This window comes from Lucilia cuprina, chromosome 3 (assembly GCF_022045245.1).
Source record: "Lucilia cuprina isolate Lc7/37 chromosome 3, ASM2204524v1, whole genome shotgun sequence".
Classification (NCBI taxonomy): Eukaryota; Metazoa; Arthropoda; class Insecta; order Diptera; family Calliphoridae; genus Lucilia; species Lucilia cuprina.
The window spans coordinates 46,362,217-46,385,163 of record NC_060951.1 but is presented as its reverse complement, the minus strand read 5'-3'; the positions used below and the strand labels follow the sequence as shown (position 1 = coordinate 46,385,163).

The window sequence follows — 22,947 nt, the reverse complement described above, 5'->3', positions numbered from 1 at the left end:
TAATTTTTATAAGTTCTTTAGTGAACAATTGATCATTGTCCAATTTGCTTAAAATATTGCGGAAGATCAATTGATTTTTAACGTGAATTTTCTTTGAAAAATTTTTAAATGTAAATTTTGATCAATTTCTTTATAAAATATTCGAAGATCCAACAATTATCCTTAACTAGTTTTTCTAAAAAAAATCGAAAAAACGAGCAGCAGTCATTCGTTTTACGAACTTATTTTAAAGATAAAATGAAATTTTTAGAAATTTTAAAAAAAGGATAAATGATCTACAAAAGATTTTCTTTAACTATTTCTATAACATTTTCGATCATTCGAAATATGGAGAGATCGTTTGATTTTGGATCATTTTCCTTTATAAATATTTCGAGGTCATTGGTGCCACTGTCTGACCATTTCAGATCATTATATGAATGGTTCCCTTGTACGTGAATGTATGTTGGTTTAATAATGTTATTTTTTTCCATAAAAAATCTCTTGTCATGGTTATTTTCTATATGTTTTTTTTTTTCCTACAGATTCGCTTTATTTTATATAAAAACTTTAGGTTGGTAATATAAAATTTGCTACGAAAATATTGCTGCTACCTCAGAAGGTCTTTTTAAGCAACAATTTGAGGCAACAGCTAAACATTTTTTTCTAGCTGCCGCTAAAGTTGATTCTGTTGTAGTTTTTAGCTGGTTTAATGTCAACATATTAATGTTAAAGTAAAATATATAAAATTGGTCTAAAAAAGAAACAAAAATCTTTTTCAACAGAACTGTATTAGAGTTTCAATGATAAAGCTAAAAATTACAGATTTTTTTTAACAAAACATGATACAACGCATTTAAAGACAAGTGTGTTGTTTTCTTAAAATTGAAATTTGTGGCAGTTATTATTTTTTTTTTCAAAATTTGTTATGCTATTTTGGTTGTTTTTGAAATTTGCATATAATATGCTAAGAGCGTAATAAATGGCAGCGGTAAGCAGCATTTTTCTTACATAAACTTAAACTTTTAAACATTTGTACTTGTAACAAGAGTCTAAGATTATGTCTTGATGTAAAGCGGCCTAAAGTTTTGTTATTTGTTACATTTATAACGCTTCTGACATTCGACATACATTTAGAAAAAAAAAAGAAAAATTTAACAAAACTTTTAGTTTTTGGTTTGTGTTTCATTTTTATAGCATTTTGAAAAGATCTATTGATTAATTGGCCTTTTAATTATGGTTTTCTTATAATTCAAGCTCAAATTGTACATTAAGATGCATATTTAAGATTTATATTATGATTTATGATTCATTCGTTTTACAGTTTAAGAGTTTTTTTTTTAAAGTCATCAATTGCCAAGCAGTTTGCAATCATTGTCTTTTACCTCAATACTGAATAACAAATTATCTCTTATTTCAATTTTAAAATTGTTATGAATTGATTATTTTGTCAAGGATGATGCTGCAAATTTGCACTCTAGAGTATTGACTTTCAATAGTAGATTGAGTCGACGTTTTTTTCTTGTCTACGAAAATGAAAGAGTTTATTTTTAAAAACGAAATTGAAAATTTTTTGGTAAAGCAATTAAAATTATTCAAATCTAAAGAAATATTCAATTAAATGAACAATTTTTATATTTTTTTATGATTTTAAGTTTATTTAGTTAAGAAGGTAATTATTTAATTAAACATTTTTAATGAACAATTCGAATTTCAAATGGGAAATCAAATTTGTCGCAAGAAATCAAACTTTTAGTTAAAAATCGAATTTTTAGTGAAAATCGTAATTAAGTGAAAAAGAGAATTTTTAATGGGATATCGAATAGGAAGTAAAAAATCAATCAAAAAAGTTCAATTTTTATTGAAAAATCCAATTTTTTAGTGAAAAAATCCATTTTTTTAGTGAAAAAAAAAAATTTTTAGCGATAAATCCAAGTTTTAGCGAAAAATCCAAATTTTAGTGAAAATTTCAATTTTTAATGAAAATTTAAATTTTTAGTAAAAAATTTAATTTTTAGTGAAAAATCCAATTTTTACTGAAAATTTCAATTTTTATTAAAAATTAAAATTTTTTGTGAAAAATCTTATTTTTAGTGAAAAATTAAATTTTTAGTGAAAAATCCAATTTTTAGTGAAAAATCCAATTTTTAGTTAAAAAGTAAATTTTTAATGGGATATAAAATTTTAAAATTAATAAAAATTTTGAAATTAAAATTGTTCATAGAAATCCAAAATTTTTGTTTTTTTAAAAAAAGAGATTTTTTTAAAAGTGAACGATTGAAATTTTAGTTTAATATCAAATTTGTAAAATTTATTTAAAAGAAACATAAACTTTTTAAAGTTGAAAGATCATTCTTTAAAAAAAGTTTAAAGATAAAACTATCTTTAATTAGAATAGATCCGAATTGTGCTACGCGAACTTACCACTGAAAGAGTACTCAGTTATGGTTCTTCAGATTTAACCTTATCAGCTGATATCGCCAGAATTGCTTTTTGGCTGAGGGAAAATATTTTAATATCTGTCGGCGCCATATTAAAACCTTTCTATTTTACACATTTCTAAAGGACTTCTGTCTGGAATCAAGTGTTGTAATTATATCCTCAAATCAATTTTGTCTTCAAGTTTATAGCCGTTCGTGTAGCGAGAGATTCCAATAGCTGTTCTGCTGGACCATCTCTGACAATGTCTCACATCGCAACGTATTTTCGATTGAAATGTTTCTTAACGTTTATTCTACGCAGCGACCAGATTCACAATAACACCAAAAAAATCCCTCTGGGTCTTGTTATTTCGATGAAATATGCATTTTGATGTTTGTTAAATCTCATAGTAACGAGTGATGATCATTCTCGTATTCTCGGTATTTTCTTTGAAAATTATTTGACATGAGTTCTAATGAGAAAGCTATATTATCAGGTTCCTTATGGATTTACGTGGTGACTGCGGTTTAAACCCAACATCTCGGAGAGAGAATATTGGTTTAAGGGCGCATCAATCCAGAACCATTTATGCCGCATAATCTCTCTTCGTAGCTGTTGCTAACTGAACAGACTTCACTTGGTGTTATGACAGAGCATTGTAATGGATTACCTAAGCAGGGGGTATCGCGTAGTAGGGCGCCAATATATATCGGGGAATTGTCAGATTGCTATGTATTGGGATTGGTCTCATGTTGCCTGTCATTCTTCAACGTGATCACTTGCAAAAGATAAGATATGTAGCTCTAGTACTTTAGCAAGGTGATTGAACATGGGCTGTCATGTTGCCTGTCATTCTTCATCGTGATTATTTTTTAAGAGATTAGATATATAGCTAGAGTTATCCAGCAAGGTATGCATGGACCATTACAGTCATGTAGAAAAACTTTGCACAATAGTATTCTTCATAAAAGTCACGCGGGGAGAGTAATGGGCGTTTAAGTCCCCCAGTGGGTGGAAAAGACCACAATGTCATATGTATATTTTAGTATACTGTAGTAGTTGCACTTGAACACATTATGCCCAAAGCATCACAGCCGTAATTGTTCTATTACATAGCGCTAAAAAACAAATAGGTATGATTCTTGGTAATGACATTAAGCCTTCACGGCAATATTTTGACATTTACGAAAATAAAATGTTCAATATAAAATATCGGTTTTTAATAAACCTATTTTTTTTGCACAAATTAAAAAGCTCTCTTTAATCATGAGCTCTTAACCCATTTCTCCTTAAGATTTCACAAATCTTAGACATAAATAAATGATAATAAAAAAATTTAATAAAATAAAATTTTCAATTGACCATGTTAAGTAGACGTTAACGCTGTCGTTGTCACCAACAGCATTGCAGCTGACGCCGGCTCGATCATTATTAAACACATTATAAGCGTCGCAATGACTGAAACAGCAACAACAAGAACTCCAAAGCAACATCTATTAAGCCAGCCCCTCCCCCTCTTAAACAAAATCTGAAAAATGTGCACTCGTATATGTAGACTCTAAGAAAATCGTTAAGAAATTTTGTAATTCAATGAATGCTCTGACAGTCATAAAATAATCACTTAAAAAAATGGGTACTTAAATTATTCATAAACCATTTGACAGGCGTCTTTTTCTTTTTGATAAATATTTATTTTTTTCTGCTTACAAGAAAAGAAATTGACAGTTTCATTGGAAATATTTATGGTTTGTCTTTCCGTCCATCTAATTATTTTTTTTTTTTCAATATTTTGCTTTAATTTTCACGCTTTACAAAAAATTTATTTAAATTTTATGTTAATCATAAGAAATATTTATACTTTGTTTAAAATTTGTTTATTTTAAAATGCAAGTGCTTATTTCTAATAATATAAATTTGCTGGTTTGGCGCTCAAATGCATTTGTAACCGTGTTTTTTTTTTTTTTTTTTTTTGAAGTGTGTTCCATCCGTTATCATTTTTTTTTTGTTTAACACTTCAACAACACACATGCTTAGACATTAATTTTTGAAATGTATTGTTTAGTTTTAAATTATTATTATTAATAGATTTATATTTGACTTTTCAATGTCGGCGTTGAATCAAAAAAAAAATTAATTGTAATTATAAATTGTTTATGTAGATGGTTTCAAAGTGGTTGAAAAACAGATAGACGGACGCACGAATAAATAGAAAAATATTAATTTTTATAATTTCTGCACATTCAATGAAATACTATTTTAATGAAATAATATTTCATATAATTACATTGATTCTCTCTTGATTAAAGTACGAATTGATTACTTAATGCATTACCTAGGGTTAAAGAAGAAGCTAATTTTACTGTATGTCTTCAATCTCGTTATGTTTTTATCAACTTGGAAAAACAAATTTTAAATAAATTGTCATTTTTTATTTATTTATAAAAAGCAAAAAAATGGAAAAACTTTCAAAAGTTCATCAAGAAAATGTTGAAAGAGTACAGTCCGAGTTACAATCCCTTGAGGAAAAAATTAACCGAATTGAAAGTGAAAATCTAAAATTGTTGTCACAACTCAAAAAAGAATCTCTACATCAAGATATAAATATAAAAAAGAAATCTCACGCTTTAAAATCTTCACAATTTGATCACATTTTACAAGCTCAATTACAAAATCTTCAGGAATTAGACAAGGAAAGTGTAAACCAAAGGCTGCAGTTGTGCGCCGAGATTGATGCGCAAAAATTTTCAAGCAAACAGAATCTAGAGAATGTTTTAGCGAAAGTACAATCCCTTTTGGATAACAATAATTTCTTAAAGAAGTTAAATCGTGAGAAATTTATTCAATTCGAGCTTTATTTTGAAAATTTAAAGGAAAATTTTTTAAAGATTTCTAATAAAAAGTTTTAAATGATTTCTGAGACACAATTATACCCAACACCACTATAGTGTGAAACAAAAATGTTGGTCCTATAACAACCTTAAAGTATAACAATCGGTTTAAAATCACTTTGAGTTTATGTCCGTCTGTATATTCGTCCGTCCGTCTGTGTTTGTCCATTAGGGTGTTCCGTGGACCACTTTGTAGGAGGAATACCTCTAAAACGATTCGTTTAAATTAACTAAACGGGAAAATAAAAAAAACAGTTTTTTTTTAAATGTCCTCAGTTCCCTGCCTGCGACTTTTATTGTACTATAAAGTGTATACAAATTTCAAAACATTCTAAAATGGACTAAACCAAATGTCAAACAATTTTTGGAATATTTTTTTGTATGAGCTAAAAATTACAACAATTTTGACATCTATTTCAATAAAAAGCGAAAACTAAAACTCATTTTGTGAACCAAAAATATTTTACAATATTTTTTAAATTATTTTTTCCGTCATCAGCTCAAAATTACGGAATTTTCGAGACCCATTTCAAAAAAAATCGAAAATGTTTTATTTTTCAAAAATTATATTGAGATCAGGATTTTCAATCGCTGGTAGGGAACTGTGGACCATTCAAAAAATGTATATTTTATTTTTCTTGTATTCAGTACATTAATACGCATCGATTGAGTGGTATTCCTATAAAAAATTCTTAAAAGGCTGTTCCTCGGGACACTCTAGGTTGTGCGCAGGCTACAGGTTCAAAATAATTTGATGAAATTTAGAACTTGCTCTCCTTATGGCACAAGAAGAAAATCTATTTGAAATGATTAAAACGAAACCATTACTCAGTCTAGTTCCTATACAATCTCATCATTACCTTTAATGTTCTTATAACTCTCCAAAAATCGGTAAACGATCTTTACGATCGGAATTCATTTGACCCCAATTGAATCCCCATACAAAGTTCCCTTCAAAAAAAAAAAAAAAAAAACTGTTGAAAGTCAGAATTCCTTTTTTAGTCAACATTTATTTTTTTGTTTGAATTTATGTAAAAATCAAAATTAATTCTTTGTTATTAAACAAAAATATTCCCCATTTTTAACAGAATCACTGGTGTGGGCTATCATATGTTCGGCCATATCCGACTCTAAATTTCTTCATATTTTTGAAATATTTGTTGTTTTAATTTTTAACAACAACTCAAAGGACTTGTCATGTTGTTTTGATTTTATTATATTACAAAGTTTGTTACAGTTAAAAGCTGAAATCAAGGATGGAGAAAACTTAGAACATAATTTGAATTTAAAAAAATAAAAAATTTAAAAATTTATGAAAATTAATAAATGTTTGCTAGAGTAAAATTGTAACGTTTTTAAGAAGACAAAAAATATGATCATGTTTTAATGTAATCGTTAACAAATAATGTTGAATTTTAAAAGAAAGAAAAAAATAAAACTAAAACGTGACCATGTTTTAAAACAATAAAATTAATGTTGTAGTCACTCGTAGTCGTTGTAATAAATTATTTTGTAACAAAACTGTTTAAGATCAACTGTCATTTTTTGCAGCTATTTATAATTTTTTTTTTGCAAACAATAGAAACCCCACTTTTAGTTAAATGTGCCAAAATACTAATAATTCAACATTATTAGAAATGAGGTAATAATAGTGAAAAAAAAGAAAATGTAATTTTTGCAATTTAAAAGTTAAAAACCAGGTGGTTGAATTAAAAGCGTAGGGTGTTGGGAAATATCACTGTAATGATCAATTTTGTATTCTTCGAAAATACATTGAATTGGTTGCTCTGTTTACACGACACTTTTAAGGCACTTCACACGATCACACTTTACGTACGTAAAGTCTAATGAAAAAGTAAAACAAGTAAGAAATTATATTAGGCCGACCATATATTACCCTACAACTGTTACTAAAAGTAAAATATGATTTAGTTTTAATAATAAACCTTGCCTCAGATATACTGAAGTCATTTATTGTTACATAAAACTGTGGATATTTAAGTCAAATTTTTCATGGGGCTTTTAATAGGGGCTAGGGTCAAATAAGGCCCTACAATTATAGAGTTCATGAGTTTCATTAAGGATAGTCTAGAACTTGGTTTTGCAGCTTTTTGTCGAGATACGAGTATATTAAACATAATAATGAACTTAAAAGCCCTATGCAGGGTTTCAGTTGTATGTTAGGTGAAATAATGGACAGATCTTAAGGCTTGGTCCCTGAGACATTAGAAGATCATGTACCAAATTTCATTGAATTGTCTTTAAAATTGCGACCTGTATTTTGATTACAAGGTTTACATGGAACGACGTACAAACAGACGGAAGGACATAGCTAAATCGACTCATAAAATGATTCTGATCTGATTGGTATTCTTTAAGCTGGGTATAGGACCAATACTATTGTGCGTTACAAACAGCAGCACAAACCAAATATACTTAATATAAAGTGGTGTAGGGTATAATGAAATTCCATCCGTATAAAAAAGAGACAAACCAGTCGCTCTACATATATATTTTTCGTGTTTACACGATTTGTATAAAACAATAACAAAGTCAGATGAAAACAGCTGTCTTACTTTTTATACCCTATACCATTTTAGTGGGTAGGGTATAAAACATACTGACTGGTGTAGGGTATCATATGGTCGGCTACGCCCGACTATACATTCATACTTGTTTGTATGTGTTTACATAAAAATACATCCCTGATCTAATGCGACTTGCTTGTTTTATGAATAATTTCAAAAGATAAAGAGATCCATACGACTGTCACATTGATATTTCATTGTTTATTGCGTTTAGACGATCCAATCCATAATCTTTTACACAAAATTTTGACATATCATATTAATTGTGTGCTCGTGTAAAGCCGGCTCTACATACATACACTAGTTACTTTTGTAATCAATAATATGGCGTAGGTAAGCAGTTTAATTGCTTCTATGGTTAGTAACAGTTACTGAACTCGTGAATTTTATAATAATAATATTTACAAGGTTCTTTAGAAACTAAAATTTCCCTTTAAACTTTAATTGGAATTTTGACAATACACTGCTGCAGCACTGCTTTAGTTTAAATAGATTAACTACCCAAATGGTTAGCTAAAATACAACGAATTATTAACTGTTTAAAATTTAATGAAGTTCTTAAACAACTGTTCCCTTTTAAACACTATTTGAAACACGCTGCCACAGCGCAGATCTGAACACTTAATAAAATCGTTTTAAATGCCACTTTCAACAAAAAACTGTATTAATATTTTTCTTAAGTTTATATTGTATTCATGTTTAAAAATAAAACTAGAACATTTCGCCTCAAGCCTTAAAGGATACAATCATTAAAAATGTCTAAAACTAAGACTACAACTTAAACCGTTATTAGTTGAAATATACACATACAATTTTCCAGTTTCTTTACGAACAAAAGAGGTGCAACAAAGATTGATCTTCAGCAATCAGCAACAGTGCAAAACAAAAACAAAGTAGCAAGTGGGAAAATTTTTGTAAATTGAAGCGAAACATGACTGACATGCATGTTATAATTAATGGCAACATTTAAATATGGAAATTAGTCGTCGTTTAGGTAATAAACAGAAAACATGCCACAAAAATAAACTGCTGCAGTAAGAATAAACTATATCAAATTTCCCAGAAAACAAAGAGACAACCAAACCCCAATGTATATGCATATAAGACACTTGCAACAAACCTCAAAAGAGTAGATTGGATGACAGAAACGTTTTTTTTTTTCTTATTTCAAACAATAGTTGCAACAACTTTATATTTGTTGCCGCTACATGACTGTCAGAGATGATGTTGCAGCTTATGATGATGATGATGCTGACTATGATTTTAAAGAGTTAAACATAATTTAGTTATATTCATTTATGAAGTATAAATGTTTGCACGGCCATATGTTGCATGCTGCAATAAGTGTGAAGTATTATTATATAGACACTGATAACAATATCTTATTGGTTAGTCTGTGGTTGCATGATGCTGCTGTTGCCGCTTATAAAACCACTTGAAAAGAACTAGCTAAAAAAACACTTTATTTTTTATTAAAGTTTTGTGGGTCGGATGTGTGTGTTCGTTTGTGTTGCAGCAACCAACGGCATTGATGGGTCGTTAGAGATAAACTAAAAGTGAATGAGACAGTGTGGTACTTGAAAATATGATTTTTATAAGGCTATATTAATAAAATGAAATTTATTATTTGTTATGTTTCTATACCCTACTCCGATATTTTCAGTTTTTAATGAAGTTTGCAACCTTCTAAATTATTAGTTCTGACATCTCTATTCGGTTCTGCATCGCTTTCTATATATAGATCAAAAATTTTTTCAATAAACTAGATCTTCATCAGTGCCTCAACAGTTGTGTAGGCCATCGATATGTCCGTGATCAATACGATAAATCATGCGCGGATCCAACATTCATTAAAAATGAAAAAGAAAATTAGTAAAAAAAACATAATTAACAAATCATCAACCACCCCCACCCTCCAAACGCTTGAGCAGACTGAGCGGTTATGATAAAATCACGTAGATTCACTCTGGAATCCAGAGTCTGGATACATATTATCGAATTGATATCAGTATGTTTCCAGAGTAAAACATATTCTTGCACTGAAGGACTTTTAATAAAGATTTCGATAACCAAAAAATTTTTAATCTTGGAATTGTAAACATTTTGAAATGGGGTGGTAGATAGTCTCTATATCCGTAGCATTGCAATCTAACTCTAATTTCTCAAGTGAAATTTTGATGGGGACTTTTCATAGGGGCTAGGGTCATATGAGAACCTATTTTAATGGAATTGGTGAGGGTCATCAAGTCTAGTATAAAATTTGGTTTTTGCAGCTTTTTGTCGAGATAAAAGCCCTACTCGGCGGGTTCATTTGTATGGGGGCTAGGTGAAAGATGAACCGATGTAAACTATTTTCAACAGGCTTCGTCTACGGTATTATAGATGATCATGTGCAAAATTTCATTGAATTGTCTCCCAAGTGGCGACCTGTAGTTTGATTACAATGGTTACAAGCCATATTGGGGGTTTCAGTTGTATGGGGGCTAAACGAAATAATGGACCGCTCTTAACCATTTTCAATAGGCTTAGTCCCTGGGAATAGAAGATTATGTACCAAATTTCATTGAATTATCTTGAAAATTGCGACCTGTAGTTTGATTGCAAGGTTTTCATAGACGAACGAACATAGCTAACTCGACTCAGAAAATGATTGAGCCAATTGGTATACTTTAATATACCCTCCCCACTAAAGTAATGTACAGATCACTTTTAACTAACAAATATGACAAACCCTTTTTACCGATCGTTATCTTAAAGTGGAAAAATCTCTTAAGAATCACGGAATTCACAAAATCGTCCTAATTTTGAAAGGATAATTTCAAGAACTATGTGTCAAATAGTGTCCGAAACTTAGAAAAGAAATAAGTACAAAAATTTCCATATGATTACATCGCTTTAATAGAGCACTGACGTAGATATATTGATTTAATCCTCTTTTATGATTCAAATTTCTGTGAGTAGCAATATATTATTAGATTTATCTTACATATAGGATCTTAAAAATAATTTACACTCTTTGTCTATTCAACTCATTAAAAATTTTAGATTAATCTGCGGTCGGACACAACCTTACTAAAGTTTTCCTTAGATTGTTTTTGTTAACAGTCATGTTCAACATTTTGGGGCAATGATTTGGTAGATTTTGTTGCAAATAAACAGTTAATTCAAACGAAAATGATTGATTAAAACAAGGTCAAATGGCTTTAAGAGGTGGCATAATGCAATATTTTAGAGATTTTTTCTTTTCAAACAAAAGTGATTGATTGATAAAAACATATGGAAACTTGAAAATATTTAAATACAATTAAGAAAATTTATATTTTATACTAAAAACTACTAGGGTTAATTTTAAAGATCAACTCCTTCATAAAATGTTTCCATTAACTCAAGATTAACTTTACCAAACAGCCATTTCATGCGGGGATTAGTATTATCACAAGCATTACCACGCACAGATAGTTTGTCATTCTTTTCAACGGCCTCCAGGCAATTGACGCCCGCCTGGCCATGAACTAACCATTGATGTTCGACATCATAGGCCCAAAATTGATTACCACCCATTTGATGACATTCCCACATTAGGACCGGTACATTTGGCTTAATACTTTGTACATCCAAACAGAGTGCCTTATCGTGTAGGCGAACTTCACGTTTAGTACTTAACAGCCAAAACTGATTGGGCTGAGGATGTGTCTTGTTAACGGCACAAGTGTAGAGACCCACTTTACTATTACTGCCGCCGTTGAGGGTATCGAGGCAATAAGAGGGAAAGGCCTGACTTTGTATAACACCAGAGGCATAACTTTCCTCTTCCTTATTTGGGTAATTCACTAGCAAATCCGGAGCAATTTCATCTAGAAACCATTGAAATGATTTGCATTGTAATGACTCCCTCAAGGCTTTCTGTTTCGACAAATCACCCGTATCTAAATCGTCATAGGTAGTGGGATTGCGGGCATAAAAATCATGTTTGTAATCATCCATCCAGACCTCCGCAACACGTTTGTGATTCTGGAATTAAGAAACATAGCAATAACTTAAGATTTTTTTTAATTTCTTTAATTACTCACCCTTGCCACAAAATTATAATCTCTAGGACTGGGCCTAGTTTCCATGGGTCCCCTAAATACATGACCCACTCTCGAACAGGGTACATCAAACAACAAACCGCCACACATCCATATTTTAAAACTTAATTCATATTGTTCGGCACCCCAAATATCCAAACCCTCATCATAACCACCCAGTTCCCAAAAATATTCCCTATTAATGGCAAAGAGACCACCCATCATTATAGGATTGGGATATGGCTCCGTAGGATCTGCTGAGAATTCAGGTAATTGTGGCATTAACTTGTAAATCATATTCCAATCGAAAGCTCCTCTTAAAGCTGTCTTAACAGCTTCCCTATAGGCAAATGTAGCGTGTTCAATAACATCTACTATGGGTGAAGTGGCTATTTTAGGATTGAGAGCAATTGGTTGTAGTAGGGGAGGCAACCAATTGTAACCACATTCTATGTGAGAATCAAAGAATACCAAAACATCACTGGTAGCTAGACGGGCACCAGCTGAACGGGCACCAATCAGTCCTGTACGTTCCTCTAAACGTATGATTTTTACTAAATCGCCAAAATGTTGCGAGAGATACTGCTCCAGTTCTTCTTTCAAATACTCACGATCACTGCAGTCATCTACAATGATAATTTCTTTAAGTAATTCGTCTGGTGATCGCCTGACAATACTGTATAGTGTGCGTATTAATACGGAAAAGTATTCATTGTAGAATGGTATGACTATACTAACGGTGGGTAACTGGGCCAAATATGATTTTGATAAGCAACTGTATGATAAGCAACATTAAAAAAGATAATTAACAAAACGATCGATATAAAAATCAAATTTTAAATTATTTTTGAAACTCAATATAAGTTTTCTCAAAATTGTGTCACTTTTAACTAACCTCTCATCTCTAACATCCGCCACTGAACGATTTACGGATATATAATCCGATAGCAAAGCATTAAAGCCATTCTCATTATATAATTTCTTTTCCAATTCCAACAATGAATCATTATTTAAATAAGCCGCTTCGCCTTGCTCACCCATACCGACACGTTGCAAGTCTTCCATCATGGTTTCGAAATCTTCCCAATCTCTTAATGGTCCTTCGGCTTTTGGTAATTCAAAATAAGTTTTATTCACTTTTATCTTAGGTTCTTCACGCATACGATTCAAATCCAAATGAGTCCAATTCTTAGGTATTGGAAATCTTTTTGGATGAGGTTGTGGTGGTTTTGGCGGACGTTCGGTAGCTGATTTAAAGGCATTATAAAAAGGTTCTGTTATATTGTCGCCATTTTGATCTAAATGATCATCGTCTGTTTTTGTGGATTTTTTTAAATCCACTACCAAGGCCACTACTAAGGCTAAAAATAATGCTGCTAGAGCATAAAATATCGGTTTTTGAGATCGTTTTTTCGCCACGCGTTTTCTCATTTTTATAAATCTTTTTTATTCGAATTAGTATTTTAGCTTGTTTTCCGAGAGACGTGTACTTTTAGACTGATGTGTTAAAATATCTTATTTTAATTGTTTCACTTATTAGAGGAATTTTTTATTTTTCTAAATTTATTTGTAATTATTTTAAAAGCATTTTGTTGTGTTTTAAAGTATGTAGAGAAAAAAGACATTTTTTTATGAAATATTGATAATTTTTTGGTACTAAAGTAATGACGTCTTTGTTTAATGATAAAAAAATTAGATACAATATTGTTAAGCAAATGCATTGACATTATTTGTGACATCATTTTCGAAAGAGATAACGAAAAGAAGAGAAACCTAATAATGGTGACAAATTTGTCTGAAATAATTTCAGTAAAATTAATTCTCAAGATGGTTTTGAAAATAAAACAACATTAACTTGATTGTTCAGCAGAAATGTTCGATTATTGCTGATAACATCTCGTCTATACTTTAGTATATAGCAGTCTATTAGCAAATCTCTATAGTCTAGTCTATAGTCTAGTCTATAGTCTAGTCTATAGTCTAGTCTATAGTCTAGTCTATAGTCTAGTCTATAGTCTAGTCTATAGTCTAGTCTATAGTCTAGTCTATAGTCTAGTCTATAGTGTAGTCTATAGTGTAGTCTATAGTGTAGTCTATAGTTTAGTCTATAGTTTAGTCTATAGTCTAGTCTATAGTCTAGTCTATAGTCTAGTCTATAGTCTAGTCTATAGTCTAGTCTAGTCTATTGTCTTAATCCAGGTGCGTACCTTCTGCGGGGAAAGAGAAATTTTCCTCCAAACTGAACATTTTTTGTACAAAATATAAGATGAAGGAAAAGCTTAAAAAATAGTTTTAGTCTAATTTGTGTCTAATATATAGTCTAGTGAATAGTCAATTCTACGGTCTAGTCTAAAAAGCCCACACAGACCTAGTACTGACATAGTTGTATATCATTGGATCTGATACATTAATTTACAATTGTTTTTTTTTAAAGCAAACTATTGCAATTAAATTGTCCAATGCTCCTTATCTCCTGCTTACTCACAGTAATTTATTTATTTCTATCTTTCTGTTGATTATTTTCACTTAAGACACCATTTGTCTGCCAGATACTTTATTATTGTTACTTTTTTATTTCCTTTTTTTTGTATTTCTATCTATCTGCTTGGTCTTCGCCAAAGTCTTAAGAAAACAAACTAAAAAGTCTGAAATGAAATCGATAATATTGTATTGTTTTGTATTTATTTACCACATTTGTGGACAAATAAAAAACATAAATAAACAATACTTTAATACTCAGATACATTTGTATTTATTTACCACATTCAGTCTTTGAGTCACAAGTATATAAATTTCTCGAGATAAGAGTAGCAAAACGAAAATCGAGATGAATGCGTAAAAATAACAAAAAAAAAAAAACAAAAATAAAATAAAAATAAACACAAATAATCATAAAGAAATAAAATATGGTTTAAGGTCAATTTTATATTTATGATTTTTTGCTTATTTTTTTACGAAAAAAAGAAGAATTTCTATGAATATTAATTTATAAATGTTGAGGTAGGTTATATTAGCATTTATGGATGAAATTAAAAAAATGAGATTATATGGTATTTCATACATTTCTATAGCCTTCACCTAGATTATTGGGAATTATTTCATGTTCTATTAACATTTAAATTTCGTAGAGGAGCACACAATTGCTTTGAATTTGTATAACGAAAATATATTGTCTTCCCAAAAAGTTTTACAAATGTTGAAGAATAAAATTCACCTGCCAAAATTTTTTTTGTTCTAGTTCAGCTCTAGTTCAGTTCTAGTTCAGTTCTAGTTCAGTTCTAGTTCAGTTCTAGTTCAGTTCTAGTTCAGTTCTAGTTCAGTTCTAGTTCAGTTCTAGTTCTATAGTTCAGTTCTATAGTCTAGTCTATAGTCTAGTCTATAGTCTAGTCTATAGTCTAGTCTATAGTCTAGTCTATAGTCTAGTCTATAGTCTAGTCTATAGTCTAGTCTATAGTCTAGTCTATAGTCTAGTCTATAGTCTAGTCTATAGTCTAGTCTATAGTCTAGTCTATAGTCTAGTCTATAGTCTAGTCTATAGTCTAGTCTATAGTCTAGTCTATAGTCTAGTCTATAGTCTAGTCTATAGTCTAGTCTATAGTCTAGTCTATAGTCTAGTCTATAGTCTAGTCTATAGTCTAGTCTATAGTCTAGTCTATAGTCTAGTCTATAGTCTAGTCTATAGTCTAGTCTATAGTCTAGTCTATAGTCTAGTCTATAGTCTAGTCTATAGTCTAGTCTATAGTCTAGTCTATAGTCTAGTCTATAGTCTAGTCTATAGTCTAGTCTATAGTCTAGTCTATAGTCTAGTCTATAGTCTAGTCAATAGTCTAGTCTATAGTCTAGTCTATAGTCTAGTCTATAGTCTAGTCTATAGTCTAGTCTATAGTCTAGTCTATAGTCTAGTCTATAGTCTAGTCTATAGTCTAGTCTATAGTCTATAGTCTAGTCTATAGTCTAGTCTATAGTCTAGTCTATAGTCTAGTCTATAGTCTAGTCTATAGTCTAGTCTATAGTCTAGTCTATAGTCTAGTCTATAGTCTAGTCTATAGTCTAGTCTATAGTCTAGTCTATAGTCTAGTCTATAGTCTAGTCTATAGTCTAGTCTATAGTCTAGTCTATAGTCTAGTCTATAGTCTAGTCTATAGTCTAGTCTATAGTCTAGTCTATAGTCTAGTCTATAGTCTAGTCTATAGTCTAGTCTATAGTCTAGTCTATAGTCTAGTCTATAGTCTAGTCTATAGTCTAGTCTATAGTCTAGTCTATAGTCTAGTCTATAGTCTAGTCTATAGTCTAGTCTATAGTCTAGTCTATAGTCTAGTCTATAGTCTAGTCTATAGTCTAGTCTATAGTCTAGTCTATAGTCTAGTCTATAGTCTAGTCTATAGTCTAGTCTATAGTCTAGTCTATAGTCTAGTCTATAGTCTAGTCTATAGTCTAGTCTATAGTCTAGTCTATAGTCTAGTCTATAGTCTAGTCTATAGTCTAGTCTATAGTCTAGTCTATAGTCTAGTCTATAGTCTAGTCTATAGTCTAGTCTATAGTCTAGTCTATAGTCTAGTCTATAGTCTAGTCTATAGTCTAGTCTATAGTCTAGTCTATAGTCTAGTCTATAGTCTAGTCTATAGTCTAGTCTATAGTCTAGTCTATAGTCTAGTCTATAGTCTAGTCTATAGTCTAGTCTATAGTCTAGTCTATAGTCTAGTCTATAGTCTAGTCTATAGTCTAGTCTATAGTCTAGTCTATAGTCTAGTCTATAGTCTAGTCTATAGTCTAGTCTATAGTCTAGTCTATAGTCTAGTCTATAGTCTTGTCTATAGTCTAGTTTATAGTCTAGTCTATAGTCTAGTCTATAGTCTAGTCTATAGTCTAGCCTATAGTCTAGTCTTTAGTCTAGTCTATAGTCTAGCCTATAGTCTAGTATATAGTCTAGTCTATAGTCTTGTCCTTAGTCTAGTCTATGGTCTAGCCTATAGTCTAGTCTATAGTCTAGTCTATAGTTTAGTCTATAGTCTAGTCTATAGTCTAGTTTATAGTCTAGTCTATAGTCTAGTCTATAGTCTAGTCTATAGTCTAGTCTATAGTCTAATCTATAGTCTAGTCTATAGTCTAGTCTATAGTCTAGTCTATAGTCTAGTCTATAGTCTAGTCTATAGTCTGGTCTATAGTCCAGTCTATAGTCAGTCAATAGTCTAGTATATTGAATAGTCTATAGTCTATGCTAGTGACTAGTCTATAGTTTAGTCTATAGTCTAGTCTATAGTCTGGTCTATAGTCTGGTCTATAGTCTGGTCTATAGTCTGGTCTATAGTCTGGTCTATAGCCTAGTTTATAGTCTCGTATAATTTACAGTCTATATTTTAATCTAGTTTAATCATAGTTTAGTCTAAACTATCCTTTATCTATAGCCTATTAGTCTCTACAGGATACTTTTATATTAAATTAAAAAATTTTATAATTTTTGTCAATTTAAGTGTTAAATATCGAAAATTTTATACTCCCGAATTATTCCAAATTTAATTTTCAATTTATTTATTTTGTTTTCATTACAGCTTTTAAGCTCTTTGGCAACTGATTTGGATATTATGCTAAATGACCTAAGGTCATCGCCGAGTTCACGTCTGAGTTCAAACTCACACCATTTGCATACACGTTCCACAGCCACATACACACCGTTTTCGTTAAATATTGGCAACAATAGCAGCAGCAATAACAGTCACAATACAACAAATCAAAGTAACAACTATTTACAAAATGCTGCAATACATAATAGTGGCAACAGTAATTATCCAGGGAACAATGAACAAAAAACCAATAGAGATGAATTTGTTGGAAATAATGGTGAATGTAGCAGCAGCAATGACTACGATGACTATCGAACAAATCAAAGGCAAGGAGAACAACAGCAGGAGTCACAACAACAGCTGCGAGATAATCAAACATCGGCATCATTATTAGTGACAGTGAAACAAGAAAAACTTAATCAAACTTTAAGTGCAAATTGTAATCAACAGCAACAACATTTCAATCAAAATCTAACAGACAATGGCAACTATAACAAGTGCCAACAACAACAACAACTGCAGCAACATAGATTTAGTGATAGCAACAATAACAACAATAATAATAATTGTACTGTTGGTGTTGGTAGTGGCACCAGTGTGGGGAAAAGTATTACAACAACCGGAAGCCATGACAATAGCACGGATATAAAAACAACAACATCATTGTCTTCATCTTCAACACCATTCCAGGGATTTTCAACAGATGTTACTCGCATATCTAAACTACCATTATATACGTATCAGCACAAACAATTGCAACAACCACAAACGCTGCACATCAAGTTGCTGCAACAACAGCAGGCCACAAAAGCAATAGCCTCACAAATCACCACCACAACGTCGGTGGCGGCCTCAACGATGGCGGTGGCTACAACGGATATACACAAACAAAATGTGGTCAATAAACGCACTCTCGCCAAGATGAATGATAATGCCGGAGGAGGAGCAGGAGGAGGTAGGAATAGCACTAATAACAGTTACAGCAACTGTGGCAAAAACAACATCAGTGCCAGCAACGTTAGTTGCAGGAAAAAATATAATTGTGAAAATGCCACCACATCTAAAGCCGCATCCACTAGAACCACCACAACAAATCCATTAACAACAACATCAACATCATCTCTAGATTTTAGAATAAAATCAATACAATCAACATCGTCATCAACATCATCATCATCGTCAGCAACTGGTAAATCTACTCATATTTATAAAATCAATTCATCATCTTCAACCTCCAGCAGCAGAAATGCCACTGGTAGCACTAACTCTACCAGTTGGTTGCAATCAACTTCAGCCTTAACGTCATCAGCATCTACATCATCTTCAGCAACATCGTCAGCATCAGCTACAGCTTCATCATCAAGTTTTCTCAGGTGAGTAACACAGTTTCTGATTTAAGTGTATATGTCAGGGTCGGGAAATTTCTTTCTATTTTTTAGTACTTTTTGCCACCTCCTCACCCATTACAAATCGAGTTCAAAGATCACTCCATAGAATAATGAATAGACTAGTACCAGATAAGATTCTATACAATAATCAAAAGACTAGTCCAAAGAAGATTCCTTAAAATAATCGATAGACTGATCCATCTACTACTTAATGGATTATTTAATAGACTGTTAAATAGATTAGGCTTTACTTAAATCCTTAGACTAATCTATAGTCAAGTCCTTAGATCAACCAAGTCACTAGGCCAGTCACTAGTCTATCTCATATTAGTATTATTAGTGTATCAATATCAATAGACTGGTCCGTAGACTAGTCGGTGTCATATTCCATAGACCAGTTCTTAGTCTAGTAATAGATTAGTCTAGTCCATAAACCAGTGAATGTTAACGAATCTATCAACAACTTTGATAGATTCGTTAACAGTCTACTCCATATACTAGTCCGTAAAATAGTTCATAGACTAGTCACTGGATAAGTTCATTCAACTTTCGCCAAAAAATCAATATACTAGTCGATATGTCTATGGTACATCTATGTAACATTAAATTAACCTACATGTTAGTCCATATAATATACCATATATATCTGAATTCCTTTAACTCCTACTGAATCATAGGGCGCCAATAGAAGTCGACCGTTAACGGAACCTGAAAATGCATTGTCTTTCATACGGGTTGAGACGTTACGCAACTGGGTTCTTCAGTCTGCCTATATCTTATTTTTATGGGTCGTCTATTCTGCTGAATTGCCGCGGTGTATATTCTAATGTTGGTTACTATCAAGTAATTATTCCGGGATTGGCTAATGTCAGCAACACTCTTACACAAAGGTCGTCAGCAAGGGTTTCGGTTTTCCTATTACAGCTATTCAATTAGCTATTCATTGGCAATTTGAGTTTCAGGTGATGTGGGTTGCTAACACTCTTCCCCTAGATTGTTGATAGGTCTGCTATCTACGCGTCCGTTGTTGCCTACTTTCCTGACAAGTCCGTAAGACCGTTCAGGGTACATGGCTGGGCGCACTAGCTAGCTTGAGGCGGCGACTTTTCTCAAAGGAATCGTTCTGGCCACTTTCAACTTCTGTAAAGAGACCCATCGCCCAAAAATACCATGGACTATTGAAAAGACTTTTCAATACGCTAGTCCGTTCATTAGTTAATAACTTTATCCCTAGACTAGTCCATACTTAAAACCATAGACTGGTCAGTATTATAATTCTAAGACCTGTCTGTAATATAGTCCATAGTCTATTTAACTGTCTAGACATAGAACAGTTAATAGTCTAGTCTATAAATTAGTCAGTAGTCTAGTCTATTTACTATTCCGTAGGATAGTCCATAGAGTATTCTGCATGACTACTAATCTAATCTGTAACATAATAGTCTAATCCGTAACATTAAAAGACTATTCCATTCACTAATCCTAAGACTATTGTCTTGTCAATGGACTAGACTTTTAATTAATACAAATAAATGATAATAGTCAGGTTAATGGAATATTTTAAAGACTGGCCCATCGACTTGACAATATGCTGGTCATATTACTGCCAAGAAAATACAATTTCAATTATCCATATCTGATACGGGGAAATACTCTAGTTTTTTTGTCACTATCACAACCCCTTGGCCATGGCTTCTGTGCAATGCAGGCATATTGGCCATAATTTTAATGCTGCTCATGCAATCAATGAATGAATAAATGTGGATTGCAACAAATAGTTTTAAACTGATTTTTCTGTTTTGCGTTGTCTTTTCTGCTCTCTAATCTCTAGTAATTGGGTTAATTTCATGCGCATCATTTTCTTGGCACTTTTATCAATAATTATATGATGTTTGTTGATTGCACTTCACTCTATTTATTGTTTTTTTTTCACGTTAAAATGCAATCACGATTGATTTTAAGCAAAATTGTCATTAAAGTGCCGTAACGTATAATTTGCAATATGTCGGTTGTAGTATTTTGAACAATTAACTTTCTTAATTTGTGTCAGTTACTATATAGTAGTTAGTATGTGTGTTGTTTGGTTTCCTTTAGCTATGTATATGTGAGAAAGACTTAAGAATTAGTTACACCTGACATAAATAGTAGATAAACGTTGGCTGCTCTCTTAGAATTCTAATGTTGTTCACAGTTAAATGAAAGTTTAGTTGAATAAATTTCTTAAATTATAGTTAATATAAATTGATATAAAATCGTGATAAATTGTAAAAGCAAATTGCTTTTCAAAGATGTTGTCATCTATAGTTTAGTTAGAGTGGCTGTCATTTTAAATAACTTGAATTGGTTGTGTGAAAATTCAAAAAGTACTATTAGAAAAAGTACCATGGTATGTTTGTTTGAATGAAGGATGTAAGTTATATTGAATCCGAGGAAAACACTCAGGTCTCCAACGGTCCGATTTTCTGCTCCTTTAACAGTATCTCTGCTGGCGATCGAACCTACAACCTATTATTTGGCAGTCTACCGGAGTCGCAATAAATACCATAAAGTTCCATCTTCTGGAGCATAATATATTTAGTTTCTGCACTCCCTAATGATACTTATCACACAAAACAAAACAATGATTCTCTTCATTATTTTTAAAATTAAAAATTGAAGTCTGACCCCAAAAAGAATTTTGCCAAAACAATTAATCTATTCTAATGTCAATATTATCTCAAAACAAAAATCAAGAATTTTTTCATTTAAAATGAAATCTCTACTTCGTATTATTTGTTTTATAATATTGATATTACAAAAGTATTTCTGCTGGTTATCCTCACAGAATCTAAAACATCAAATTTTGTATTTTTGTAATTAATGTTTGGCGAACTGTAACCTACGAACTCTACAACAATATTTACACAACATGAACTTTTTAAATAAACTTTAGTTTGAAAAAGAAAAAATAAACGAAAAAAACTGAAAATTTTTGGCAAAGGATATAAAACATTTGTGTGTATTTCTACAAAAATTTAGTATTATTTTAAAAAAAAATGACCACTGAATTCAATCAATAAACCACCATTTCAACTGAACAATTCATTTTAGTTAAATTTTTTTCATTTCCCAACTTTTATTGTCTCTTTATGACTTCTACTAGTATTTGTAAATGTAGTTGTATTTGTCTATAAATTTCTAATACCAACACATGTTTAATGTTCAAATATCCTTGTTTTTTGGCGAGACATTTACCTTGTTTTAGCAGCAGCTCTTGAACATATGTACAGACACAGACTAGAGCCGCAGTTCATAAAGATACACGAAACAAACACATGACCAACAAGTAATTGATGCTGACCCCAACAACCACAGCAACATCATCATTTTATAACTCTTCATTTACTTTGGGTTTTTCTACGCCAACTCCCTTTACAAAATTTTTCTATATCCTCTCTGCTGTAATTTAACCCTGAACCTGTAGTTTTCAAATGTTTTTTGTCTTTTTGTAACATGTTCAATTGGAAAAATGTTTACATGTATCTCACCTTCTAAACAGCAGGACTTTTAACCATATTTTTGGTATCTTTATCTGTATATTTATTTGTCTTAGTTTATGAGTATGAGTTTGTTTTAAACATGTCTGCTGTATAGTTTTCTAGTAATAAGATGAAAAATACAAAAAATTGTTCATAAAAAATTCATTTCAAACTACAAGTAATAAAACACTTCCTTTATGTATTCTTGGATGGGGTTAGATCTATATAGGATCTGCAAATAAAAAAGTGTAGTTTAACACGAAACTTAAATTAAGAAATTCTTTAGGGTAGAGGGAACAAGAATCAAGCAAGATGCAAAAGAAGAAGGAAAAAATTTAAAGGGTTTCTTAAAAAAACTCTACTAAAGAATTACACTTTATAACAATTTTTTCATAATAAACTAGAACTGAACTAGAACTGAACCAGAATTGAACTAGAACTGAACTAGAACTGAATTAGAACTGAATTAGAACTAAACTAGAACTGAACTAGAACTGAACTAGAACTGAACTAGAACTGAACTAGAACTGAACTAGA

General features: G+C 31.2%; 2 protein-coding genes across 3 annotated transcripts in view; one reads left to right on the top strand and one right to left on the bottom strand.

Moving 5' to 3' along the window:
* Window positions 1–22,947, top strand: part of LOC111679282 (protein sprint) — a 290,124-nt gene that overhangs the window by 64,452 nt on the left and 202,725 nt on the right. For both annotated transcript variants that reach the window (XM_023440821.2, XM_023440822.2), the window contains one exon: window positions 17,493–18,877. In XM_023440821.2, the coding sequence (XP_023296589.2) occupies window positions 17,493–18,877 (1,385 nt within the window). The remainder of the gene's footprint in view (window positions 1–17,492; window positions 18,878–22,947) is intronic.
* LOC111679283 (N-acetylgalactosaminyltransferase 4-like) lies at window positions 11,075–13,487 on the bottom strand. Its single transcript, XM_023440825.2, has 3 exons — window positions 12,839–13,487; window positions 11,947–12,718; window positions 11,075–11,887 (listed from the first exon to the last, which is right to left on the bottom strand). Exons 1-3 carry the CDS (start codon window positions 13,372–13,374, stop codon window positions 11,225–11,227), a joined length of 1,971 nt encoding a protein of 656 aa, XP_023296593.2. The 5' UTR covers window positions 13,375–13,487; the 3' UTR covers window positions 11,075–11,224.